General features: G+C 46.5%; 2 protein-coding genes and 1 pseudogene across 2 annotated transcripts; 2 read left to right on the forward strand and 1 right to left on the reverse strand.

Annotated features, from left to right (window-relative positions):
• Window positions 1-4,192: 4,192 nt before the first annotated feature.
• LOC125517100 (Chaperone DnaJ-domain superfamily protein) lies at window positions 4,193-7,458 on the forward strand. Its single transcript, XM_048682296.2, has 7 exons — window positions 4,193-4,564; window positions 4,684-4,764; window positions 5,296-5,330; window positions 5,844-5,923; window positions 6,324-6,407; window positions 6,552-6,660; window positions 6,983-7,458. The coding sequence occupies exons 1-7, from the start codon at window positions 4,301-4,303 to the stop codon at window positions 7,119-7,121; spliced, it is 792 nt and encodes a 263-aa protein (XP_048538253.2). The 5' UTR covers window positions 4,193-4,300; the 3' UTR covers window positions 7,122-7,458.
• Window positions 7,459-12,934: 5,476 nt separating this feature from the next.
• On the reverse strand, window positions 12,935-13,620 carry LOC147991629 (uncharacterized). The gene is made up of 3 exons (XM_087538747.1): window positions 13,564-13,620; window positions 13,303-13,479; window positions 12,935-13,228 (listed from the first exon to the last, which is right to left on the reverse strand). Exons 1-3 carry the CDS (start codon window positions 13,618-13,620, stop codon window positions 12,935-12,937), a joined length of 528 nt encoding a protein of 175 aa, XP_087394873.1.
• Window positions 13,621-16,016: 2,396 nt separating this feature from the next.
• LOC125517111 (malvidin galactosylase UGT88C3 pseudogene) lies at window positions 16,017-18,097 on the forward strand (annotated as a pseudogene).
• The last annotated feature ends 4,929 nt before the right edge of the window (window positions 18,098-23,026 follow it).

Consider the following 23,026-nt stretch of genomic DNA (forward strand, 5'->3'; position numbering starts at 1 on the left):
AAGCTAACATACTTTCTCTACTAGGATCATATGCACTTATGATTGGAACTCTAGCAAGCATCCGCAACTACTAAAGATCATTAAGGTAAAACCCAACCGTAGCATTAAAGCATCAAGTCCTCTTTATCCCATACGCAAACAACCTACTTACTCGGGTATGTGCTTCTGTCACTCACGCCACCCACCATAGCAAATCATGAACATATTGCAAGCCCTACAGCGGGAATCCCTCACGCTTGCGCGACACGGAGAGCACCATAGGACAGCACCAATAATAATACATGCAACTCAAACCAATCACGATCATCAAATAGCCCATAGGACAAAACGGATCTACTCAAACATCATAGGATAGCCATACATCATTGGGAAATAATATATAGCGTTGAGCATCATGTTTAAGTAGAGATTACAATGGGTAAGAGAGAGATTACACCGCTGCATAGAGGGGGGAAGAGTTGGTGATGATGGCGGTGAAGTTGTTGGTGAAGATTGCGGTGATGAACTGATGATGATGGCCCCCGGTGGCACTCCGGCGCCACTGGAAGCAAGGGGGAGAGAGCCCCCCTCCTTCTTCTTCTTCCTTGACCTCCTCCCTAGATGGGAGAAGGGTTTCCCCTCTGTTCCATGGCCTCCATGGCATGGGAGGGGCGAGAGCCCCTCCGAGATTGGATCTGTCTCTGTCTCTCTCTGTTTCTGCGTTCCCAGATTCTGCCCTTTCACCATTTCTTATATTCCCGGAGATCCGTAACTCCGATTGGGCTGAAATTTTAACACGATCTCTATCCGGATATTAGCTTTCTTGCGGCGAAAGAAGGGCACCAACCGCCTTACGGGGTGTCCACGAGAGTCAGGGCGCGCCCAGGGGGATGGGGCGCGCCCCCCTGCCTCGTGCCTCCCTCGGGCACCGTCTCGCGTGGATTTTTCTTCCCAAAAATCATATATATTCCAAAAAAAATCTCCGTCAGTTTTTATCCCGTTTGGACTCCGTTTGGTATGGATATTCTGCGAAACAAAAAACATGCAACAAACAGGAACTGGCACTGGGCACTGGATCAATATGTTAGTCCCAAAAATAGTATAAAAACTTGCCAAAAGTATATGAAAATTGTAGAATATTGGCATGGAACAATCAAAAATTATAGATACGACGGAGACGTATCAACTTCTTTCGCCTATATATACTCTTATACCCTAGATCGACCGCAGAGAGCCATGAAACCACTTTTCCACCGCCGCAACCTTCTGTACCCGTGAGATCCCATCTTGGAGCCTTTTCCGGCGATCTGCCGGAGGGGGAATCGATCACGAAGGGCTTCTACATCAACATCATAGCCTCTCCGATGAAGCGTGAGTAGTTTACCACAAACCTTTGGGTCCATAGTTATTAGCTAGATGGCTTCTTCTCTCTCTTTGATTCTCAATACAAAGTTCTCCTCGATGTTCTTGGAGATCTATTCGATGTAATATTCTTTTGTGGTGTGTTTGCCGAGATCCGATGAATTATGGGTTTATGAACAAGATTATCTATGAATATTATTTGGTTCTTCTCTGAATTCTTATATGCATGGTTTGATATCTTTGCAAGTCTCTTCGAACTATCGGTTTAGTTTGGCCTACTAGATTGATCTTTCTTGCAATGGGAGAAGTGCTTAGTTTTGGGTTCAATCTTGCGGTGTCCTTTGCCAGTGACAGTAGGGGTAGTAAGGCACGTATTGTATTGTGGCCATCGAGGATAAAAAGATGGGGTTTATATCATATTGCTTGGGTTTATCCCTCTACGTCATGTCATCTTGCTTAATGCGTTACTCTGTTCTTATGAACTTAATGCTCTAGATGCATGCTGGATAGCGGTCGATGTGTGGAGTAATAGTAGTAGATGCATAATCGTTTCGATCTACTTGACACGGACATGATGCCTATATTCATAATCATTGCCTAGATATTCTCATAACTATGCACTTTTCTATCAATTGACGGCAGTAATTTGTTCACCCACCGTAATACATGCTATCTTGAGAGAAGTCACTAGTGAAACCTATGGCCCCCTGGTCTCTTTCTTATTATATTGCATCTCTTTTATTTATATCGCATCTCGTTTACTATCTTAAAATCTTTACTTTCTAATCTATATAACAAAAATACCAAAAATATTTACTTTACTATCTTTATCAGATCTCACTTTTGCAAGTGACTGTGAAGGGATTGACAACCTCTTTATCGCGTTGGTTGCAAGATTCTTGATTGTTTGTGCAGGTACTAGGTGACTTGTGCGTTGTCTCCTACTAGATTGATACATTGGTTCTAAAAAACTGAAGAAAATACTTACGCTACTTTGCTGCATCACCCTTTCCTCTTCAAGGGAAAACCAACGCATGCTCAAGAGGTAACATGGTTGAACTACCGCACTTTTTTGTGTGATGGCAAGTGTGCTCGCAAGTGCGCCAGTATGAACTATGATTTTTTTGCAGGTTGGTATGTATGCCGGCCGCTGACATGGCCGTCAACATTAACTGGGGACGTTGGCATGGGCGCTGACATGAACTATAGGTCGCTGACCTTTTTTAGATTACTTCTTCTTTTGAACTTGGACGACAAACGAGTTGACCGTTTGGGTGCACCTGTCGGGCGTAGGCAGACAAAGAGCCAACAACCGCCCCAAACACACGAAAAGCGAACAGAACAATATGTCTGTTTGGGTCGGTGTATTGAAGTTGCTCTTAGGGCATTTATAGTAGATTCCCTAAAACATATATAAGTGAGTTTTAGGGAGTTAAGCACTTAGCTAGGAGATCATCTAAAGGAAACTTTGTCAAAATAAAATAAAATTAGTCTCACTCCCTAAAAGCCATAATGGTGTGTGTCCAATCACCATAATAATGGTGTGTGTGTGTGTGACATTGGGGGCCCAAAAAATGGGTCTAGTAGATTCGCCATACCAGTCTCACCTACATAATTTTTGGTGGCCATTCCAAATTAAGCCGACGAGCTTCCAACTTTGCAGGTTGGGGGGTGCTAATATGTAGTGACTTCAAATTCAATAGCCCGCACAGGAGCGAAGTTTCAACCTGTTTTCTTCACCCTGCTTCCACTTGTGCCAATGGCGCGATCGTTTGTACGACTGTTGCTCTACTCTTGTCGATTCCTCATCCACTTATCTACCGAAAAAATTGCCTATTAATGACCGTCATTGCGTGTCCGCACCCATTTTCCAATCATGCGTGCCCCTTTCGCGTGTATATAAACCGACCTATCCCGCTCGCCTAAACCACCCATCATCCATCTTTCCCACGGCGTCCACACTCAAACCCCATCTGCCATGTCGCGACGGCGAGTCCTCATCATGGACCCTTCCCCAACGAGACTAAAAAGGACCGAGCCGAAAGGAAGTTCTAAGAGAGGGCGTAGAAATGGTCCGAGTGGGTCGAGGACGAGACACTCCTTCAGTCTGAATTAGCCATCGGGCGGAGTTCTTTCCCGCCGCCCACCGCTATGTTGCACGCGTGACGACAACCTCCTTGAAAGAAAAGGAAGCCACACTCACAAAGGGCTATAAAGTTGTGGCCTTCTCGCACATCAAGGACGTACATGCGTCCGCAGATAGCGTGACCGCAGAAGTGACAGTAGCCCAATTATCCCTGCCTGCGAGGTCACATCCAAACTGAGGAAGAGGCCAAACAAAAATAGACGTTAAACTATTGGTTCATTTGTATAGTTGTTTCGCTCATTGAAATCATTGTTGAAATTGTTCATTGATGAGATGGGGAAATGAGTTATTATTAGCCAATAATAATAAACGGGTCTCAGCCGTAGGAAATATTTTTATCTCTATTTATGTCAAGTCTAAACTTTATGCATTGCTTTTGTTCAAATATATTTCCCGTCTTCTTCCATCAGTTTGGACTTTTGGATGTGTTTGCTAGCGCATGAGTTCAATATGGTATCCGAGTCAAGTGGTTTTGAAGTTCAAGACCCTGACAACACAGTATTAAAACAAACAAAAATTCTACAGCCTACATCGATCCTACGTCTAAAACCTAAATAAACCTAAACGTGAGAGGTGTTGTAGAAATATATTGTCTACTTTCTTTCATTAGTTTTGGATGAGTTGGTTGGAGTATGAATTCAATAGTTTTTCATAGATTTCACTTCATTTGGAGGATGCAGATACGACTGACCGTGCTAGAGTTGGGTGTTGCTCTGACAAACACAAGAGCCGAGTTGCGCCACACTTCCGCACGAGCCAGGCACGTTCCGCTCGCGCGCGGCGCCGGAACGACAAAGGGGTGCCGTGAGCGTGATGGCCGCTTCGCTGGCCGCCTCGCCCTCCTTCCCGCCGCGCGGCCACCCGGCCCCCTTCGTACGGAGCTTGCCGTTGGCGTCGCCGCGGCGAGGCGCGGCCCGCCGCACCCTCCCCGTCCCGGCGCACGCCGGCGGGGACGGTGGCGGCGAGGGGGGCGCCGGGAGGATACTAGACCCGCTCGCCACGCCCTTCCAGGTCCTCGGCCTCGACGCCTCGGCCGGCTACTCCGCCGCGCAGCTCAAAGCCGCCTTCCGCGCTCGGGTAGTGTACTTGCCCCTTGTTGCTCAGTTCGCGCGCTCTACGAAACAGCTCACTTTACTGAGGTCGTTGCAAGGAGGACGTCGTCAACAGCGACTTAACCTTGCGAGTTTTTGTTACAGGTAAAGGAATTCCATCCTGACGTTTGCAAGGACACGGAGAGTGCAGATTTAATAATGAGGCGGGTGCTGGAGGCCTATGAGGTAATCGTGTTCGCTAGATGCCTGAATTTTTCACAAGTTCGTTGGAGTGCTGCCATAATACAGCGACCATTACAAAGTAACAGGACCAGGTGTGGCCTTAAGGCCAGGGTTGCTGAATCTGTTGCTTTTGAATTTGTTAGATTAGAATACCCTGCTAGTTTATGATCTTTTGTTCATTTCTTGCACTGCAACACATTTTTACAGGAGGGTCTGATGTACTTGTGTGTAAACATTGCCACTTTGTTTTGTTGAGAAACATAATTTATCGCTAAAAAATCAGTACCCCTGAAAGAACTCGATGGCATAATGCAGGGTGCAGGGACATATAGTTACTAACAAAAATAGAATTTATGTAGACCTGTATGTATTCAGTTCTGTCTATTTATTACTTTTTACCCTTCTGCATCTACAATCAAAGTGTTAAATCATGTCGTTATCAAATAACTCAACATTATCCTTTAGATGATTATTTCCTTATTTTCACCTTCTGTTTACATGTTGCTATTAGTTACACTGCTTCGTTTCACACAGATGTTATCTGGCAACATGGGAATGATGATTGAAAGGTAGTGAATTCTTTCATGAGCTTGTATTTTAAAATATGATGCAATGCTGATTGGAACATTTGCTTCCTTCCATAGATTGGGTCGCAAGTCATATCAGCTGTTTGTCTTGACAATCTTGAATATGTTCCAAGTACAGTGGATGAAGCAGCGATTCTAGTTTCTGGGGTTATTTATAACTTAAAATGACCCTATATAGTAAAATTCTGAAACATGTATAGTTGAAGGAATGAATTGTCAAAGACTGATCAGGAAATGCTACAGTTGTACAGAGGTTGCCTGAGAATAATTTGTGAAAAGGGGAAGGGAATATATGTGGGTTAGTAGATGTTAATGAGGTTTAAGGTACATCGACCAGTAAATCTACTCAATACAAACTGGCTGTGTCATGTCGACTTTACAGTCTTTGTAGGCATCTAAATACTACAAGAAACAGTGATTTCTGCAACTATGCACAAGTTCAAAAATATTCTCGGGAAAAATCAACTCATGTGTATACATTGGAATGTTGTGCAGGAACAATATTGACCCATTTGATGAACCTGAGTGTGAAGCTCGCGACATATTTGTCAATGAGATCCTATGTATTGGCACTGGTACTTATCGCATCATATTGTTTCTCTTCAGTTCGTGTGAAGGATGTGGTTTAGGGCTAATTAAATACAAAGCGTTTGCATTGGCACTGAGAAACTAAACTTTACTGAAGCAGATCTTTTCTCCGATAACCCTAACTTTACGAGATTTATGTCCTGCTAATTGATCTACTACAAGATATGCTGTCTTCAGAAATTAAACAAATACACTGTTGTTTTACTAAGGATCTGTACACCGTTAATATTGCGTGTATGGGTTGAAGCCACTGAGTTTGGTCGGTTTCCTTGTTTTGAGAGTTAACATATATGTTTTCACGGACGAGCACACTGTAAATGCATGTACAACTTGACATATTTTCGCACCTTGATCTGATAACTGAGAAAAAAATGATATCTTCTGCAGGATGCCCATATTCTTGTGTTAAAAGGGCACCTCATGCATTTGCATTTGCAGATGACATTGGTACAGCTCGTGCAATATCTCAAGGTAGGTTGAACATTGCCAATTGACTTGATTGGAAATTTCCATAGTATATCATCTGCCAGTGAATTCTTCGCAGACAGCTTGTGCAACACTCCTATCTCAATCCTTTCTGTTTTCTATGAAATAATGTACCCTTTTATTTTTCAGGTAATGGTGACGATTACCCTGTCCAACTTGCTGTTGGGCAGTGTCCGAGAAAGTGCATATACTATGTGACACCTTGCCAACGTACTATTTTGGAGGAAGTTCTTGCTAGGTAAACATTACAATCTGAACTGAGATATCTTCAGGGTTTACTAAAAGTGATATGTACCTACATATCACTTTTACTCTTTCATAGGTTTCCTCTAATTCCACATTTCATTTTATCTACCGTTTTCTGTCAATTAGCATGTCAAAAACGAGCAAAAGAGCTTCCTGAGCTCGTCTTGCAAGTGAAACATTGTTATTTTCAGTTGATCACAATTTTCATCAGAAAACGACAGGCTACCCGAGATACATCAGTAGTTGCATGCATGTATTCCCTACCCACAAAACCTGTGCTAATCTCTCTTCCCCAATGCGGATGTATGCCACAGCATATTGATGACGCCATGGGACCTCTCTGAAGCTGCAGTTCTGGATTCGCTCACGTCAAAAGCAAAGTTTGAGAACAACAGGTATACGAAGCCCAAAAGAGAAGCGAAATCATCTTCTGACTATGTTGACTGGATGTGATCTGCTCCTGAAGAACAACCAAATACTGGCAGTCTCAACCAGATTGTTTAGTCGTATGCTATGATGAGCATATTGTTGTAGTGCAGTGTGTAGTGTATATATATTGCTGCAGTATAGAGGGCAAAGCAAAAAATAAATCTGAGATTGCAAAGTATACTGTTTGTTTTGTGTATAGAATGGAAGGCCGTGCGTGGAAAAAGGCCAGAGATTCATAGTGGGTTTCAAAGTGTTTTTTTTTGTATAGTAGATAATGGATTTATACCAGAAATTTGGAGTTGTATCTGTACAAAAATACGATGTTAAAAGAAATTCAACAAAAAAAAGTCATGCGTGTCAATGTTTGAGTCTGCTATGCGTATGTAATTTTGCTGGAAAAACAATAAGTTTTGTGCTCTTTGCAGAAAATAGACAAGTTAGTATGGAAAAATGATTTCTTGGATTTTTTTCTTACATTTTAAAGTGTTTTTCTAGGTTTTACTGTCCATGCATGTGTAGGTAGATCCAGTTGAAGGTGTTTAGCCTTTCTTTTATTTGTTCCGTGTTGTTTACAAATTATCTGAACGGATCATAGTCCTTGTAATTGCATCCAATGAATCCCAGCGGATAAAAAAAGTTGGCATAGCAAAAGGTTTCGAGTCAATTCATCTATATCTATATCTATATCTGTATCAATATAAAAAGACCCAAAGGGGCAGATTCAATTAATCTCGGCCGTCAAATCATGTTAATCCAATGACCTAAACCGCTTCAATGTCGAGCGCTCAACACGTTTAGCGTGCAGTTAATTTCATGCCAAATATAGTGCTAATCACATAATAACACGTAAATAATATCCTACCTAATATCCGCATGCACTTAATATACTTCCAAATTAACGTGCATTGCACGTACACATTAACTAGTGTATGTAAAAGTAACAACACATCTTTTTATATGCAAAAAGAACAAAATCAGGAAACTTTTCAAAATTTCAGAACAAACATAGCACTAGAGTCCGAGGGCTAAAAATAATGTCTCCTATATGGTAGCCTAAATTAGTGTATTTTGATGCACACTAAACAGTTTCTAACATAAGAATCTGAATGAAGTGTCGTCGGTTTAGCTTTCCATTTCTAAACACATCTCAGGATATCCTGAATTTTATTAGCACCGGTTGTTTTAGACAACAAGGTGATTATGCCAGTTCAGTCTTTGAACACCAAGAGATCCCTTAACAACCAAAGAGATGTATAATGTCAGTTTTTACAATCTCCCAACAGTGTCGACATAATTCAATAGGGATATCATCAAGACCAGGAGCCATATTCTCAATATTAAAGGTTTAATGAGATCAAAATTATCAACCTCATCAAGGAAGTCGGAAGCATATCAAAGATCATTGGACAAACTAAACAATCCCAGGAGCATGCCCAAAAACTCCTCATAGTATGTAGCGGCATGGTTCAGTAACAATCTCATCAGCATTAATGGAGTGCATGGTGTTTTCTCTTTTTCATCAATTAGCAACCCTATGAAAAAGGAGGAGTTTTGACACGGAGTATCTGAGCTCTGCTCCGATGAACAGTAAAAAATTGAATTTTTTTGATTTTTTTTGCGGAACTTTGACAAATGCTCTAAGTGCTTGCAAATTTTCATCATGAGATCATTCGTGGAAGGCGTGAAAAAAAATGGTCTTTTACATCTGTATCCCTAACTCGAACCCACTACTCACATTTGCCCCTAATTCGCAAGCCTGCTCAAAAATACCCCTCCGCCGTCATGTTCCCTTATAGAATTGCCCTTCCGTGCCGTTTCCGTCCAGTCAAGGCTGTTTGACTGGTAAGCGGCCGTTTCTTTGACATTTTTGCCCCTCCGTCCTTACACCTGGGCCCAGGTCACCAGTTCACTTTCTCTCCCTCTCATTCTCTCGCCCGAGCCGCACGCTCTCTCTTTCTCCCCCAAATCGCCTCCCGCCGTAACCCTAACCCTAGCTCGCTCGATCCAACTCGCAAGGCTCGATCTCCTGATGGAAGCCATGGTGGAGCTTCAGATTTGACTCTGCGCGACACTCTACTACGGCGGCGGCGGCGGATGGATGGGGATAGCAGTTGCGGCGGCAGCGGCGGCGGCGGCGGCGAACGAGGGAGCACACCGCAGCCACAGAAGCATGCTTCAGCGGGGTAAGTTTCTCTTCTAATCTGGCGGAGTCTCATGCCATTTGTAGTTCGATTTGGGATTTGTTGACCTAGTTCATAGTGCTCATGGCGTTGGGATCTGTCTCTGTTTTCCATGGTCATCGTAGGATCGACCCCGATAGAGCAGTTGGGATGGAATGTAGAATGGAAACCACACTTCTAGCTAGAGCTGGCACAAAAGCAACCAATACAGGATTCTCTTTTCCTTTTGTTGCTGACAATCAATGGACTTTTAATCAGTTTAGATCTGCCATATGTGCTCAATATCCATGGGGTCTATATGATGCAGTGGAATTCAGGTACTGGGACATTGACAAAACAGCTTGGGTCCCTGTCCAGTGTGATGATGAGCTTGGTATCATGTTTGCAATACATGATTATTTCCCTGCTAAACTAGAAATCGGTGTCATACAAAGGAAGAGAGGAGAGCCAGAGAGCAGAGGAACAAGATCTCAGTCTAGGTCTAGAGATAAAGGTAGGACCAGCCAATCAAGGGGCAGGAAAAAAATGCTCATAGTAGAGGCAGCAGCAGTTCCATGCAGGCACCAGGAACACCTACTGTAGAAGTTCCTAAGAATGCAGGTCCCTCTCAGAGTAGAGATTCAGTTGACCCCTATACTGAAGAGGGACTACCAGATGATTGGCCAAGTGATGATGAGGATGAAAAGTTGTTTCCACAGTTTGTAACAAGGAAGAAGGGCAAGGAGAAAGATGATGAGGGGGAAGATTATGTTCCACCCCCTGAAGGCATGTTTGCTGAGGCAGGTGAAGATGAGAAGGAGGAGGACAGGGACATGGGATACTCTGAAACATCTGATGAGGAAAGACCAGATGTGCAATACAATAGAGATGATCCTTCTTTGGCACAGGGGACAATATTTTCCAGTGCTTTAGACTGTAGAAATGCTCTTGCAACCTTCTCAATAAAGACTGAAAGTGAATTTGTGATAGACAAGAGTGACAGTACTAGGTTGACAGTGCATTGTGCTTATAAGAGGTGTCAATGGAGGATGCATGCCTCCTTAATGAGACATAGCACACTGTTTCAGGTATCTAATATATAGCAACTAACATTGCATTGTGCTTATAGTTAGCAGCATTGATATTGTATTTTGTTTTCTTGTTGCAGTACATAGGTTCTAACATGTGTCTGAACTTTCATGAATGCAGGTTAAGGTGAACAAAACTGCTCATACATGTCCCAGTGTGAACAGGAGAAAAAGATTGAAGTCAGCTAAGAGTAGATGGGTTGCTGATGCTGTGAAGACCTGGGTTTTAGAGGATTCAGAAGTGGGACCAACAGAATTGCAGAAAAATTTGAAGAAGTATGGCCTGGCAGTTCCATATATGAGAGTATTATATGGGAAGCAAATGGCACTTGACAATATCTATGGTAAGTGGGTTGACTCTTTCCAGTTACTGTATACCTTCAAGGCAGAAGTGGAGAAAGCATCTCCTGGTAGTGTAGTTACCATTGATAAACACACTGTGCAGTACAAACTAAATGGGAAGAGTAGACAGAAAGAGTGCTTTAGAAGAGTATTTGTTTCTTTCAAAGCATGTTGGCAAGGTTTTTTGAATGGATGTAGGCCTTATCTTGCAGTAGATGCCACTGCATTAAATGGAAGATTTAGAGGGCAACTAGTTAGTGCATGTGTTGTGGATGCTTGCAATTGGATCTTCCCAGTTGCATATGGAGTTCTAGAGGGTGAAAACATAGACAGTTGGACTTGGTTTTTTCAGAACTTAAGAGAGCTTATAGGACACCCACCAGGTCTTGTTATCCACACTGATGCATGCAAAGGCCTGGAGACTGCAGAGGAAGATGTGTCCCAAGTGTGGAGCATAGAGAATGCATGAGGCATTTGGCTGCAAATTTCACAAAAAAGTTTAGAGGAAAATTCTTTGATGAAAATTTATGGCCCTGTTCATTGACATACAGCATAAAGAAACACAACTGCCATCTTAGGCAGTTGCACAGTAAGGCTGGTGTGAAGGAGTACTTAGAGGAGCATCATACCAAGCTATGGGCAAGGTCACTGTTCAATGAAGTATGTAAAGTAGATTATGTTAATAACAATCTAGCTGAGTCCTTTAATTCAAAGATTAAAAAATGGAAGGGTGTACACATTGTGGACTTGCTAGACAAAATAAGACAGTTTATAATGGAGAAGTTTGATCTCGGACAGCAGATTGCAGCTGCTACATTCATTGGCCACATCATAATCCCCAAAGTCATGAAAATGCTTCATGCAAAATCTAAGGACCTTGATATGGAGATAGTGAAGAGAAGCACATATGAGGCAGAGATCACAGCAGTTGACAAGGAAAAGAGAGAGTGGAGATATCCAGTAAATTTGGCCACTGGGACTTGCAGTTGTAGAAAGTGGCAGTTAACTGGACAGCCTTGCATACATGCTTTGTATTTTATTACTTCAATGAGAGGCCCAGTAAGTGAGATTGATCAATATGTACATGAGTACTTTTCTGTTGCTAGATTCAATGCTACTTATGCTGAAAATTTGCCTGCAATGGAGGGCAAACAACAGTGGGATGTGGTGGACCCTGGGTTTAAATTGTCTGCTCCATTGCAAAACAGGGCCCCTGGTAGACCTAGGAAGACAAGAATTAGGGCAAAATCTGAGGGAAAAGGACTTGGAGGAAGGAGAAAGAAATGTGGCAGGTGTGGAAGGCTTGGCCATCGTGGCACTCACTGCAAGGAATCCATTGACCCAGCTTTTGGGGAAGAAGAGCACTGGGGGGCTGAAAATGCAACAGATGATCATTTAGATGCTGAAACAGATGCTGAAAATGCTACTGAGGTTGAAACAGATGCTGAAAATGCTACAGAGGTTGAACCTGATGCTGAAAATGCTATAGAGGTTGAACCTGATGCTCCAATTGCTACAGATGCACCAACAGTGTCATCTGCTGTAAGGTGCAACTGCTATAGATGTTCTCATTTCAATTTTTGCTTCATTTGATGTTCTCATTTCCTTTTTTGCTGCATTTAATGTTCTCATTTCAATTGTAGCCCAAGGAAGAACTACAAAAGGGCAGCTGATAGAGGGATGTCACCAGCCAAGAAGAGGCTCAAGTTTGCACCAGATCCTACAGTAGGATCTGTAACTGGAAGCAACCAGCTAAGCAAAGAAGTGAGCAAAACTGTCACCACAAGGAGGAGTTCAAGGCTCTTAACTAACCCTGCTTGCAACACCAGGAGCAAGAAGATGAAAGACCTGTGACTGGAATCATTTAGGGCACTGCTGTTTTTGTTGTTCAACAACTATTTGTGAACTTGTTAGCTGCTACCTTAAGTGTGTGATGCTGAAATTATGAACTTATGTAATGGTGAACTTGTGAGCTACTATCTTGAATGTGCAATGCTCCTTTTGTGACCTGCTAGTTTGGAATATTATGTGAGCTGCTATCTTGTGAGATGCTACTTTCAAATATTTTTGTGAGCTCCTATTTTGTCACAACAGATCATTTGTTCAAATATTTCAATCTATGCTATTTCAGTCATCGATCAAAGCAAGATTCTTGAGTCATTTCCAAATAGCAACATCACAACATTCCCAAATCACAGCATTGTCCTGTGATAATACATACCCACACCAAGCTCCATCACAACATACACTACAAAGAGAAATCCATGTAGTATGGATTATTAGACCACCCAGAAACAAATGTGGCCACAATGCTAATACCAAGAACTATGATAAATCCCCATGCTTGCATAAGCTCGTTCCTCTTTTTCATCTTCAGCTTCAGTTTCTTGTTCTTCTCGGTTAGATACATCACCCTCCTCTCTAAATCATGAGATTTTAGCCAGCTCTTCTCCAATCCTGCATGAAGCTCCTCAAATGCACGAGCAACACGTTCGGTTGGTGGCGGGTCAATCCATACAACCCACTCACATTCATCAGGAAGCTGCAAAATCAATGATCGAATTAGAAAGAGGGGAAAGAGCAGAATCGAATCAAGCTTAAAAGCCAAACACTTACATCAAGAGGGCAGCCGAGAAACCTTCTGCCGGAGCTTGCTCCTCCCCAGGCGACACGACGAGCAGGAATAAGCCTGTGGCCAGGGCACCGCTGCATCGAGCGAACCTCAAGGCCACAGAATGTCAGATCGGGGATGTAAAACTCCGATTGAAACTGAACTATGCCGACACCATCAACCTAACAGCAGCAAAAAAACCCAAATTGATGAACCCTAATTTCGCAATATGCCCATATCTCCCCCAAATCGACACTGAAACTTACATTGGCGGCCACCGACGAGCTCGTAGAAGACATCCCCGTCGTGCCCGCCGTAGACATCGCTCACCACGTCGTGCTTGACCTGCCCCTCTCTCTCTCCGACCGCGGAAACGCCCGATCCAGTACGTGCTCAAAAATGCCCCTGTCGTCGCGAGGAAGAAGAAAGAGGGGAGAGAGAGTGAACCGGTTAGTTGGGCCCAGATGTACGGCAGGAGGGGCAAAAATGTCAAAGAAACGGCACGTTAGCGGTCAAACAGCCTTGACTGGACGGAAACGGCTCAGAGGGGCATTTCTATAAGGGCACATCACGACGGAGGGGCATTTTTGAGCAGGCTTTGGAATTAGGGGTATATCTGATTAGGTGGTTCGAGTTAGGGACAGAAATGCAAATGGCCCAAAAAAACCGATACTTTGAAAATGCTACTTTCGAAAGCGTTTTGGAGCACTGTTTTTTTTGCCACACCTTCCACAAATGTGGTCTCATGATGAAAATTTGCAAACACTTAGAACATTTGTCAAAGTTTACCAAAAAAATAGATTTCTTCTTCTTTTTTTCATTTTACTATTCATCCAAGCTCATTTGAGCTCAAGCTCAGAAGGGTACCTTCGTATTTTGACCCCCTTCCAAGAGTCATCTCTCACGGGCTCTCTGCAACAACAACAATCAGAACTTAAGTTCCGGTTGTTGTTGTTTCTTAAATTTTGGTTGTAGTTTCTTAAGTTTCGGTTGGAATTGTACTTTTGTGTTAATTGAGGAATATGTCTATTTCTTCTAGGTCTAGAACCACTTATTCAACATTCAGGTTGTCAAGTCCAATTCTAATATTTGCTTTCTTCAGTAGATAAAGGGCAAGTTCCTCTAACTTTAACTCATTTTTTCTTCTGGTTGGGCCCAAAAAGGTTGGACCACCAAGCCTTATTTATTTTTAGTATCTCTTCGATGTGATGTTTAGGATATCAATGGGAAGCTTAGTGTACACATGTTTTGCCTAAAGATCAGCAAACAGTGGGAGGAAATTCTAACCACGACATGTCAAACATGAAACTTCTGTTACCAGGTTATTTAGCACGATGTTCACCACTACAAATCAGAAAGGGGTCATGGTCAGGCATATCTCTGACAAGCTTTTTTATGTCCACCAAAGAAAGCATCCTTCGAAACAGGAGAAATGAGAGTTCTATCAAGCTTCTCAAGGATGGAATTTTCTTGTTTATTGGACCAAGTATAACAACCACCAGACCATATGAATTTCCCTCAAATTCAAGTTGTGAATGAATCCACACCCATGCTTTGTGCAATAGTAGCTTTAGCCCCTACATATGTAATCTAAGGAAACAAACGAAAGAATAGCTTTCCAAGACTTCACCGGCATAAAATGCATATAGTAACAAACATTTTCACGAATAGATGAGTTAATATGCTTTGCGGTACACAAACTTGAAGTGCATGATGCGCCTTGATGCAGAAACTTTCAAAGTGTAACGCCGGGGTACAAAAGTTTGGCACGATGTGGTGAAAAGGTCATCAGCCAAGCCGACGACTCACTTATCTTCCATGTTTTTTGCTGTTACCCTCCATTTTCTTTGCGATTGAAACCTGTGGTCCTTGGAACGGTTGTGAAACCCCTTGTGGGACTTGGTGGACCTCATGCTGGGGCATGTGCTTCTCAATGCCATCTGCAATGTATGAAACTTTGTTGGTTCCATGCGCTCAAAGAGCATCTCTATAATTTTTTTAAAGAGCAAAATATGTAGTTAACCGTACCTAATCGATCCCTCAAAACTTTAGAGGAGCAAAATTTTACTCCTCTAAGTTTACTCTCGCGCCAACTCTTCCATTTCTACTCCTCGGTGCCACTCTAGAGAAAAAAGAAACTTCACCTGTCCACACGAGGACATATCCTTCTCCTGTCCGCCGCTGCCGCCTTGGTGACCGGATAAATGGAAACCCTGACGCCCCACAACTCCTCGCCGGCAGTGAACAATTTCAACGAATTTGGGCGTGCTGTTGCGTGTCACTGCGTGTGTGTTTCTGCTGCTGCGTGTGCGTGTGTTGCTGCTGCGTGTGCGTGTATGTGTGTAGTGGACTTGTGGTAGTAGTAGTACAATTGTGTCCAGTGGCGGAGGCAGGGGGTGCTGGCAGGGGCCCTGGCCCCCCTATGCTCTCACAAATACAGCTATATGTGCTCCAAATTGTCCATTTTTCAAACATAATTAACAAGATTTAGAAGATTTGGTCTCGTCTAACATTATATAACATGTTTGGCCCCCTCTATATTGAGTTTCTGCCTCCGCCACTGATTGTGTCGCTTGATCTGTCGTGCCAATTAAGCCCTGACAAGCGACACCCAAGTGAGTGAAGGTGACAAAGAGCCTCTGCGACAGTGATCAGCCACCCACATGACCTGTTCCATCTTTTTTGGTGCTTTCAGAAGCCACCAGGGCCACATACTAAGGCGAACGCATGGAGTACCAAGACGGGGGAATCGAGTGGGAGCGGGAGGAAAAGAAGACGCCGCATGGTCACCGCCTCACCGCCTCACCGGAGACGGAGAGCAATCCCGCCCGTCGACAATTCCGCCTACCACCCACCTTGTGATTTTTTCCATCAAGAGCCACCAACCGCCACACGATTGCATCCATTTCATTTCCCTTTTTGTACGCAGCCATCAACTGTCGAGCAGCGTTGCCTCCACGCCCAGCCTGCGGTCAAAAACCAAGACCCGCCGTGTCACTCGCTCAAAAGCTTCCTCGACCATTTATCCCAACTCCCAACTCCCAACTCCCAAGCAAGTAGTACTCTACCACGAGCGTCATCCATCCGATCCGAGACTCCTAGCCCGACCGTGCACCAACCAGATGGCGACCCCGACCGTGGTGCTGCTGCCGGTCTGGGCCGCCGGCCACCTCATGTCCATGCTCGACGCCGGCAAGCGGCTGCTGGCCCGCAGCGGCGGCGCGCTGTCGCTCACGGTGCTCGTCATGCAGCCGCCGGGGGAGAGCCACAGGTCCGAGGTCGCCGCGCACATACGGAGGGAGGAGGCGTCCGGCCTGGACATCCGCTTCCACCACCTCCCCGCCGTCGAGCCCCCGGCGGACTGCCTGGGCATCGAGGAGTTCGTCTCCCGGTTCGTGCAGCTCCACGCGGCCCACGTGAGGGCAGCCGTCTCCGGCCTGGCGCGTCCCGTGGCCGCGCTCGTCCTCGACTTCTTCTGCACCACCATGCTCGACGTGTCCCGGGAGCTCGCCGTCCCGGCCTACGTGTACGTCACCGCCGACGCCGCCTTCTGCGCGCTCCTCCTGCGCCTGCCGGCGCTCCACGAGGAGGTGGCCGTCGAGTTCGGGGAGATGGAGGGCATGGTGGACGTGCCGGGCCTGCCGCCGGTGCCGCCGTCGTGCCTCCCGGTTCCGGTGATGGACAAGAAGAACCCCAACTACACGTGGTTCGTGTACCACGGCAGGCGGTTCACGGAGGCCAAGGGCGTCATCATCAACACGGTCACCGAGCTGGAGCGGAGCGTCCTTGCAGCCATCGGCGACGGCCGGTGCACGCCCGGAGTTCCCGCCCCGGCGGTCTACCCAGTAGGGCCCGTGCTCTCCGTGACCCCGCCAGCGGAGCGGCCGCACGAGTGCGTGCGGTGGCTGGACGCGCAGCCTCCGGCGTCCGTGGTGCTCCTCTGCTTCGGCAGCATGGGGTTCTCCACGGCGGCTCAGGCGCACGAGATAGCCCACGGGCTGGAGCGCAGCGGCCACCGCTTCCTGTGGGTGCTGCGCGGCCCGCCGGCAGCCGGCGCGCGAGAGCCCTCGGACGCGGACCTCGGGGAGCTGCTCCCGGAGGGGTTCCTGGGGAGGACGAAGGAGCAGGGCCTGGTGTGGCCGGCGAAGGCCCCGCAGAAGGAGATCCTGGCGCACGCCGCCGTGGGGGGCTTCGTGACGCACGGCGGGTGGAACTCGATCCTGGAGAGCCTGTGGTTCGGCGTGCCGATGGCGCCGTGGCCGCTGTACGCGGAGCAGCACCTGAACGCGTTCACGCTGGTGGCCTGCATGGGCGTGGCCGTGGCCATGGAGGTGGACCGGGAGAGGAACAACTTCGTCGCCGCGGCGGAGCTGGAGCGGGCCGTGAAGGCGCTCATGGAGCGCGACTCCGAGGAGGGGAGGAGGGCGAGGGAGAAGGCCGCGGAGATGAAGGCCGCGTGCCGGAAGGCCGTCGAGGAGGGCGGGTCCTCCTACTCTGCGCTCGGGAGGCTCTCTGAGGAGATAATCAAAGGCGCCGATAAGTGATAATTGACGAACATCCGGAGATGAACTTGGAGAGTGTGGGTGCTCTGTGGTTTCAGTTCTTTTTCTGCCTGCTGATCATTCCGAGTTGTGTGCCGGGCTTCGCGAGCAATCCCCCTCCGGTAGAGAGCCTTAATAAAACCACATGCTCCTCGTTTGGTCTCACAACATCTCGAATGCCGACCCCTACAACGGACGAGTGAATTGCAGAAAACCATCACATTAAAACCTAAGTTTGCAGTAAACACTCTTCTATGAATTTCTGCCAGAAAGCACTGATTTTGAGCTTAATCTTTTGTAGAAAACACTGATCGGTGGCCTAGACTATTTTAAGCACAATTATGACAGGTGGGGTCCGTTTTTTACGACGTGGCGTAACGGTTCAGGCTAGATGATGTTAGATTGGTCTTTTTTCAGAAAAAACCTCCCTCCCAACAACAAATCTCTCTTCCCTACCACTGCTCTTCCCTATTCCCTGATTTCATCGCCGGCGGCATGCGCGCGCGAGTCCAACCACCACATGGATCGTGGAGCGTGCAGGTCGTCATTTGGTGGTGGGCTGCGGCGCCGCGGCAGGCCGCCAAGAATCTCGAGCCTGGCAAGGGAGTTGCGGCGGCGGAGGATGGGGACGAGGGAGTTGCGGTGGCGGAGGATGGGGACGAGGGAGTTACGGCGGCGGAGGATGGGGACGAGGGAGTTGCGGCGGCGGAGGAATGGGGACGAAGGAGTTGCAGGTCGTCCTCCGGTGGTGGGCCGCGGCGGTGCGGCAGGCGGTTGTGGAGTGTGGATGGGGACGAGGCACCTGCTGCGTCACGGCGTTGCTCCGCGAGGGGAATGGCAGCCGGCAGCTGGTGGTGTTCGGGCCGTGCTGAGCCGCGGCGCCAGGGCGGAGGCATCACGCGAAGCGCGGGGACGAAGCAGCCGCGCGCCTAGCTCCGCCGCCGACCGACGCAGCAGCCGCGCGCTTGGACCCGTTTCACTTCGACATGGAGGCGTTCTGCGGCACGTCGGAGTCGATGGAGAGCTCCGACCCGTCCGAGTTCCTCTCGCGTGACGAGGCGCAGCCCACCCGCATGTGCCCGTACCCTCTTCTCCCGCTCCTCCCGACGAGACCCATGGCGTGCTGCTGCTCTGCTCGGATGCTTGGGGCTGATTGCTTTTTGTTTTTTTGACTAAAGGGTGTCCCTGTAAAATGACAAGGACTATTTTGTAAATCTAGAAATTTCCTCCTCTAACGTGAACTGTTATGCCACATCATCAAATGTGGGATCCACATGTCATAATCGTGGTTAAAATATCCGAAGCGACCGATCAATGTTCTTTGCAAAAGATTAAGTTTAGAATCAGTGCTTTCTGGCAGAAATTCGTAGAAGAGTGTATTCTGCAAACCAAGGCTTTAATGTGGTGGTTTTCTGCAATTCACTCAAAACGGGCAGACATCCATCATCTACGGACGGGTCCGGGGACAATGATACTCAGCCGCCATCCAATCGTACCATTGATGCTCTCATATATTTCAAACTGAATTTTAACAAATAGGACGATTTACATGCAAACAAGATAATTTTCGTCTAAGCCATGGCCATGGAGGTGGACCGGAAGAGGAGCAACTTCGTTGCCGCATCGGAGCTGGAGCGGTCCGTGAACGCGCTCATGGAGCGCAACTCCGAGGAAGGGAAGGGAGAAGGCTGCGTGCCGGATGACCGTCCAGGAGGGCGGGTCCTCCTACTCTGCGCTTGCGAGGCTGTCCGAGGAGATAATCAAAGGCGCCAATAAGTGATAATTGACGGACATCCGGAGATGAACTAAATCATAGCAAGCTCATTGGCCAACCATGAACCCTAGGAAGTGAAACTTCAGCGGGAGGGGAAGAGTAGTGGCCTCCGCGCAGCTTTGTGCAAGCTCACCGGCTGTGAGCAGTGGCGGAGCTAGAAGCAGGTTAGACCTGGGATTGTGCTATGTCGACTGATAATTGATAAACTTCTATGATTTTCTATACTTTGTACTCTCTCCGTCCGAAAATACTTGTCATCAAAATGGATAAAAAAAGGATGTATCTAGATGTATTGGAGTATGAAGGAATTATAAAGGAAGTTTTTAGGGCCTGTTTGGTTCCAAATAAGTCACCAACTTATAAGTCAAAAAGTGAAAAAGTGACTTATTTTGCCAAACAGACCCAACTTATAAGTCACCCCACCTTATAAGTCATAAGTTGCTTCACCCCAACTTAAAACTTATAAGCCACCCCCTTTTGCTTGGGTCCCACCACCTTTACATAAAAAAATAAGGTGAGAAGGTGTGGTCAAGTGACTTATAAGTCAGATGACAACCAAACAGGCGTGACTTATAAGTCACTGGTTTTAAGTCACCTGACTTATAAGTCAGGTGACTTATTGGAACCAAACATGCCCTAAGTACTAAATCTATGGTTATAGCCTTAGTTGCCCCAGGCCTGTCTCCGCCACTGGCTGTGAGGCCCGGCAAGACGTCGGTGGTGGCCTTCCAATGTTCTACTCATCCTCGTTGTCGACGTCGATGGATGTGGATGTGTCGGCCTCGTCATCGTGATGGTGGGGCGTGAACGGCGGTGGCGGCGCGGCTGACGTAGAGCTCGCGACGTCCTTGGCCTCACAAATTTCTTCACTGTCGCGTCAATGTCCACGAGTAGGGCGTATTTCGACGCCTGTGGGACACGCGGCCGTCATCGAGCGTGATGGATCTCGCGGGCGCTGCGGGACATGAGCAACGCCCATTGCTCATCCAAGAAGCCCGAACCGTACACCACCATGGTCGTGACGACGTTGTTAGTCGCTGATGATTTATTTCTCGGCGAGTCGGTGCTCGTCGAGGAGCAGGAGGTTGTACCTTTGGTTGCCCCACGTCTGCGAGAATGCCGCCTCTAGCTCTTCCGCATGTGTCCATGTCAACCTGTTGTACAAGGTTGGGGCATTTCTCCAAAGTCAAAATAGAAATACCCGTTGAGAGGAGGGTGTCAGACTAGTCCAGACAGGTGCATCGGGGAGCACATAGTTTTTTCGGCAGGAAAGAAATGACCCCATCTTTTCAAATTTTAAACAATGAATGATTACGAATAAAAAATATATGAATGAATTAACCATGAATAAATAAAATATCAAAGAAAATAAATAAAAAATAGGACTAATTGTAAAAATATGAATCAACATAAATGGCTGTCGAAATATAAATGATTATGTTATTTCAAATCTAAGAATTAAATAAATAAATAAAACAGAACTAAAAAATCAGAAGAAGAAGAAAACACCTATGATGTTGGCCCAGTGCGCGCACAACGCCTCCCCGGCTAATGGGTCACCCAATCGTGTGTCACGCCTCTGCTCCGCCGTAGAGGGTGGAAGTTTAGTCCCGCCTTGCTGAGCGAAGGGCGAGATGAGCGGCTTAAATAGCCACGTGCGCATATGCGATTGAGCTCCTCTCAACACACTGTCTTGCCTCTCGCCGTCTCTGCCCTTTGGGGCACTTGTCACAGGTTGACGTTCTCGCGGAAAGGCCTGTCTCTTTCGCCCATTGGGCTTGATCTGCAGGGCCGAATACGCCTCTTGCGGCCTTGTGACTTGAGCGGGCACTTTTTTTCACTTCTACATTTTTTATTATACTTTTGTTTTATTCTACAGTGTTGATAGTTTTCATTAAAAAATCATTTTAACAAATCAAAGAATTCCATCTTCAACTTCATTTTTTTTAAAAATAATGATTTTTCTTTGACATGTCTTATTTTCATTATTTTGAAATTTTCTTCTTCAATATTTATGTTAATTTCACAATTTTGCATACATGCTTTTTTTTACATGAAGTAGGGGTGAGCACTTTCAACTGGAAACCGAACTGAACCAAATAAATCGAATACTTTAATCCGGGGGGTGGGGGGGATAGAAAAGCGGAAAACCCCAAAAATCATCTAAAAAACAAAAACACGTACATGAAAATAAAAAAATAAAATCCGGAGGGAGAGCCCGACACATGGCGGCCGCTAAGAGCGCGCCAAGTGGCGCACTCTCAGCCCACCCCAAATGACCCTTGTGGGAGCTCCCCAAGGAGTATTCTTCAATTAGTTGCCCTCGCGGTCAATGGGCAAAAGCATTCTGGACATCACATTAGGCTACCAGAAATCGTTAGGGCTTTGAGAGGGCTGAAAACTTATTCGATTTTACCGTCATAAATAGCTTTGGGTAATAATAGGCGCCGGTGTGTCGGCCCAAATTTAGTCTGATCGTACCATGAGCGTCTGATGCACCAACCGTTAATTGTCCAGATCAAGCCTCTGTGTCGTTCTCATCCTCCCGTCGTCTATCTTCTTCCCCAAATACGCGAGAAAAGAGCGACGGCAAGCACCGTCGGCCACCTTGCTCCCAGTCATGGGCGTGCTTCTCTCGTTGTTAATGGTGCGCTTGCACCCTTCCTGTCGTTGTTCAGATTGCTCACCATGGCTACCTGGTCTTGTAGCTCTTAGCCGTGTACGCATCGCTACTCCAATAATACCGTTCCTAGCATCATGCGACAAGGGTTGTAGCTCGCGCCTCCCATGGTTGCAGCACCGCGTTGTGTCGCCCCTCGCCGTCAACACTCGGCGCACCGGTGCCCATTCGCCGCCTCTCGTCGTTGTCTCTTGGGTCATCATTTCGGCACATAACCTTAGCATCAAAACAAAACGCCGGATGTAGCTTTTGATGGTGTTGGTTGCAGCCCACCGCGACGGCACCCGTCGTTGTCTCAGCACCAATTCATCAGTTGAAGCAAAAACACCGGTCCAGCTGTTGGGGAACGTAGTAATTTTAAAAAAAATCCTACGCACACGTGAGATCATGGTGATGCATAGCAATGAGAGGGAAGAGTGTCGTCCACGTACCCTCGTAGACCGTTAAGTGGAAGCGTTATGACAACGCGGTTGATGTAGTCGTACGTCTTCACGATCGACCGATCCTCAGTATCGAACGTACGGCACCTTCACGTTAAGCACACATTCAGCTCGGTGACGTCCTGCGAACTCACGATCCGGTAGAGCTCGAGGGAGAGTTTCGTCAGCACGATGGCGTGATGACGATGTTGATGAAGCTACCGACGCAGGGCTTCGCCTAAGCACCGCTACGATATGACCGAGGTGGATTATGGTGGAGGGGGGCACCGCACACGGCTGGGAGAGATCAATGAT

The sequence above is a fragment of the Triticum urartu genome, chromosome 1A, assembly GCF_056163025.1.
Source record: "Triticum urartu cultivar PI428250 chromosome 1A, HENAU_Tu73, whole genome shotgun sequence".
Taxonomy (NCBI): domain Eukaryota; kingdom Viridiplantae; phylum Streptophyta; class Magnoliopsida; order Poales; family Poaceae; genus Triticum; species Triticum urartu.

What these genes read in the sequence shown, in the direction of transcription:
- LOC125517100 (XM_048682296.2), top strand. Translation starts at nt 4,301, where the DNA reads ATGGCCGCTTCGCTGGCCGCCTCGCCCTCCTTCCCGCCGCGCGGCCAC. An exon ending in GGGTGCTGGAGGCCTATGAG is followed by an intron (nt 4,765 to 5,295) that starts GTAATCGTGTTC and finishes CGTTTCACACAG; the next exon opens with ATGTTATCTGGCAACATGGG. An exon ending in TTGGAGGAAGTTCTTGCTAG is followed by an intron (nt 6,661 to 6,982) that starts GTAAACATTACA and finishes TGTATGCCACAG; the next exon opens with CATATTGATGACGCCATGGG.
- LOC147991629 (XM_087538747.1), bottom strand. Translation starts at nt 13,620, where the DNA reads ATGTCTACGGCGGGCACGACGGGGATGTCTTCTACGAGCTCGTCGGTG. An exon ending in GCTCGTCGGTGGCCGCCAAT is followed by an intron (nt 13,480 to 13,563) that starts GTAAGTTTCAGT and finishes TGCTGCTGTTAG; the next exon opens with GTTGATGGTGTCGGCATAGT. An exon ending in TTCTCGGCTGCCCTCTTGAT is followed by an intron (nt 13,229 to 13,302) that starts GTAAGTGTTTGG and finishes TTGATTTTGCAG; the next exon opens with CTTCCTGATGAATGTGAGTG.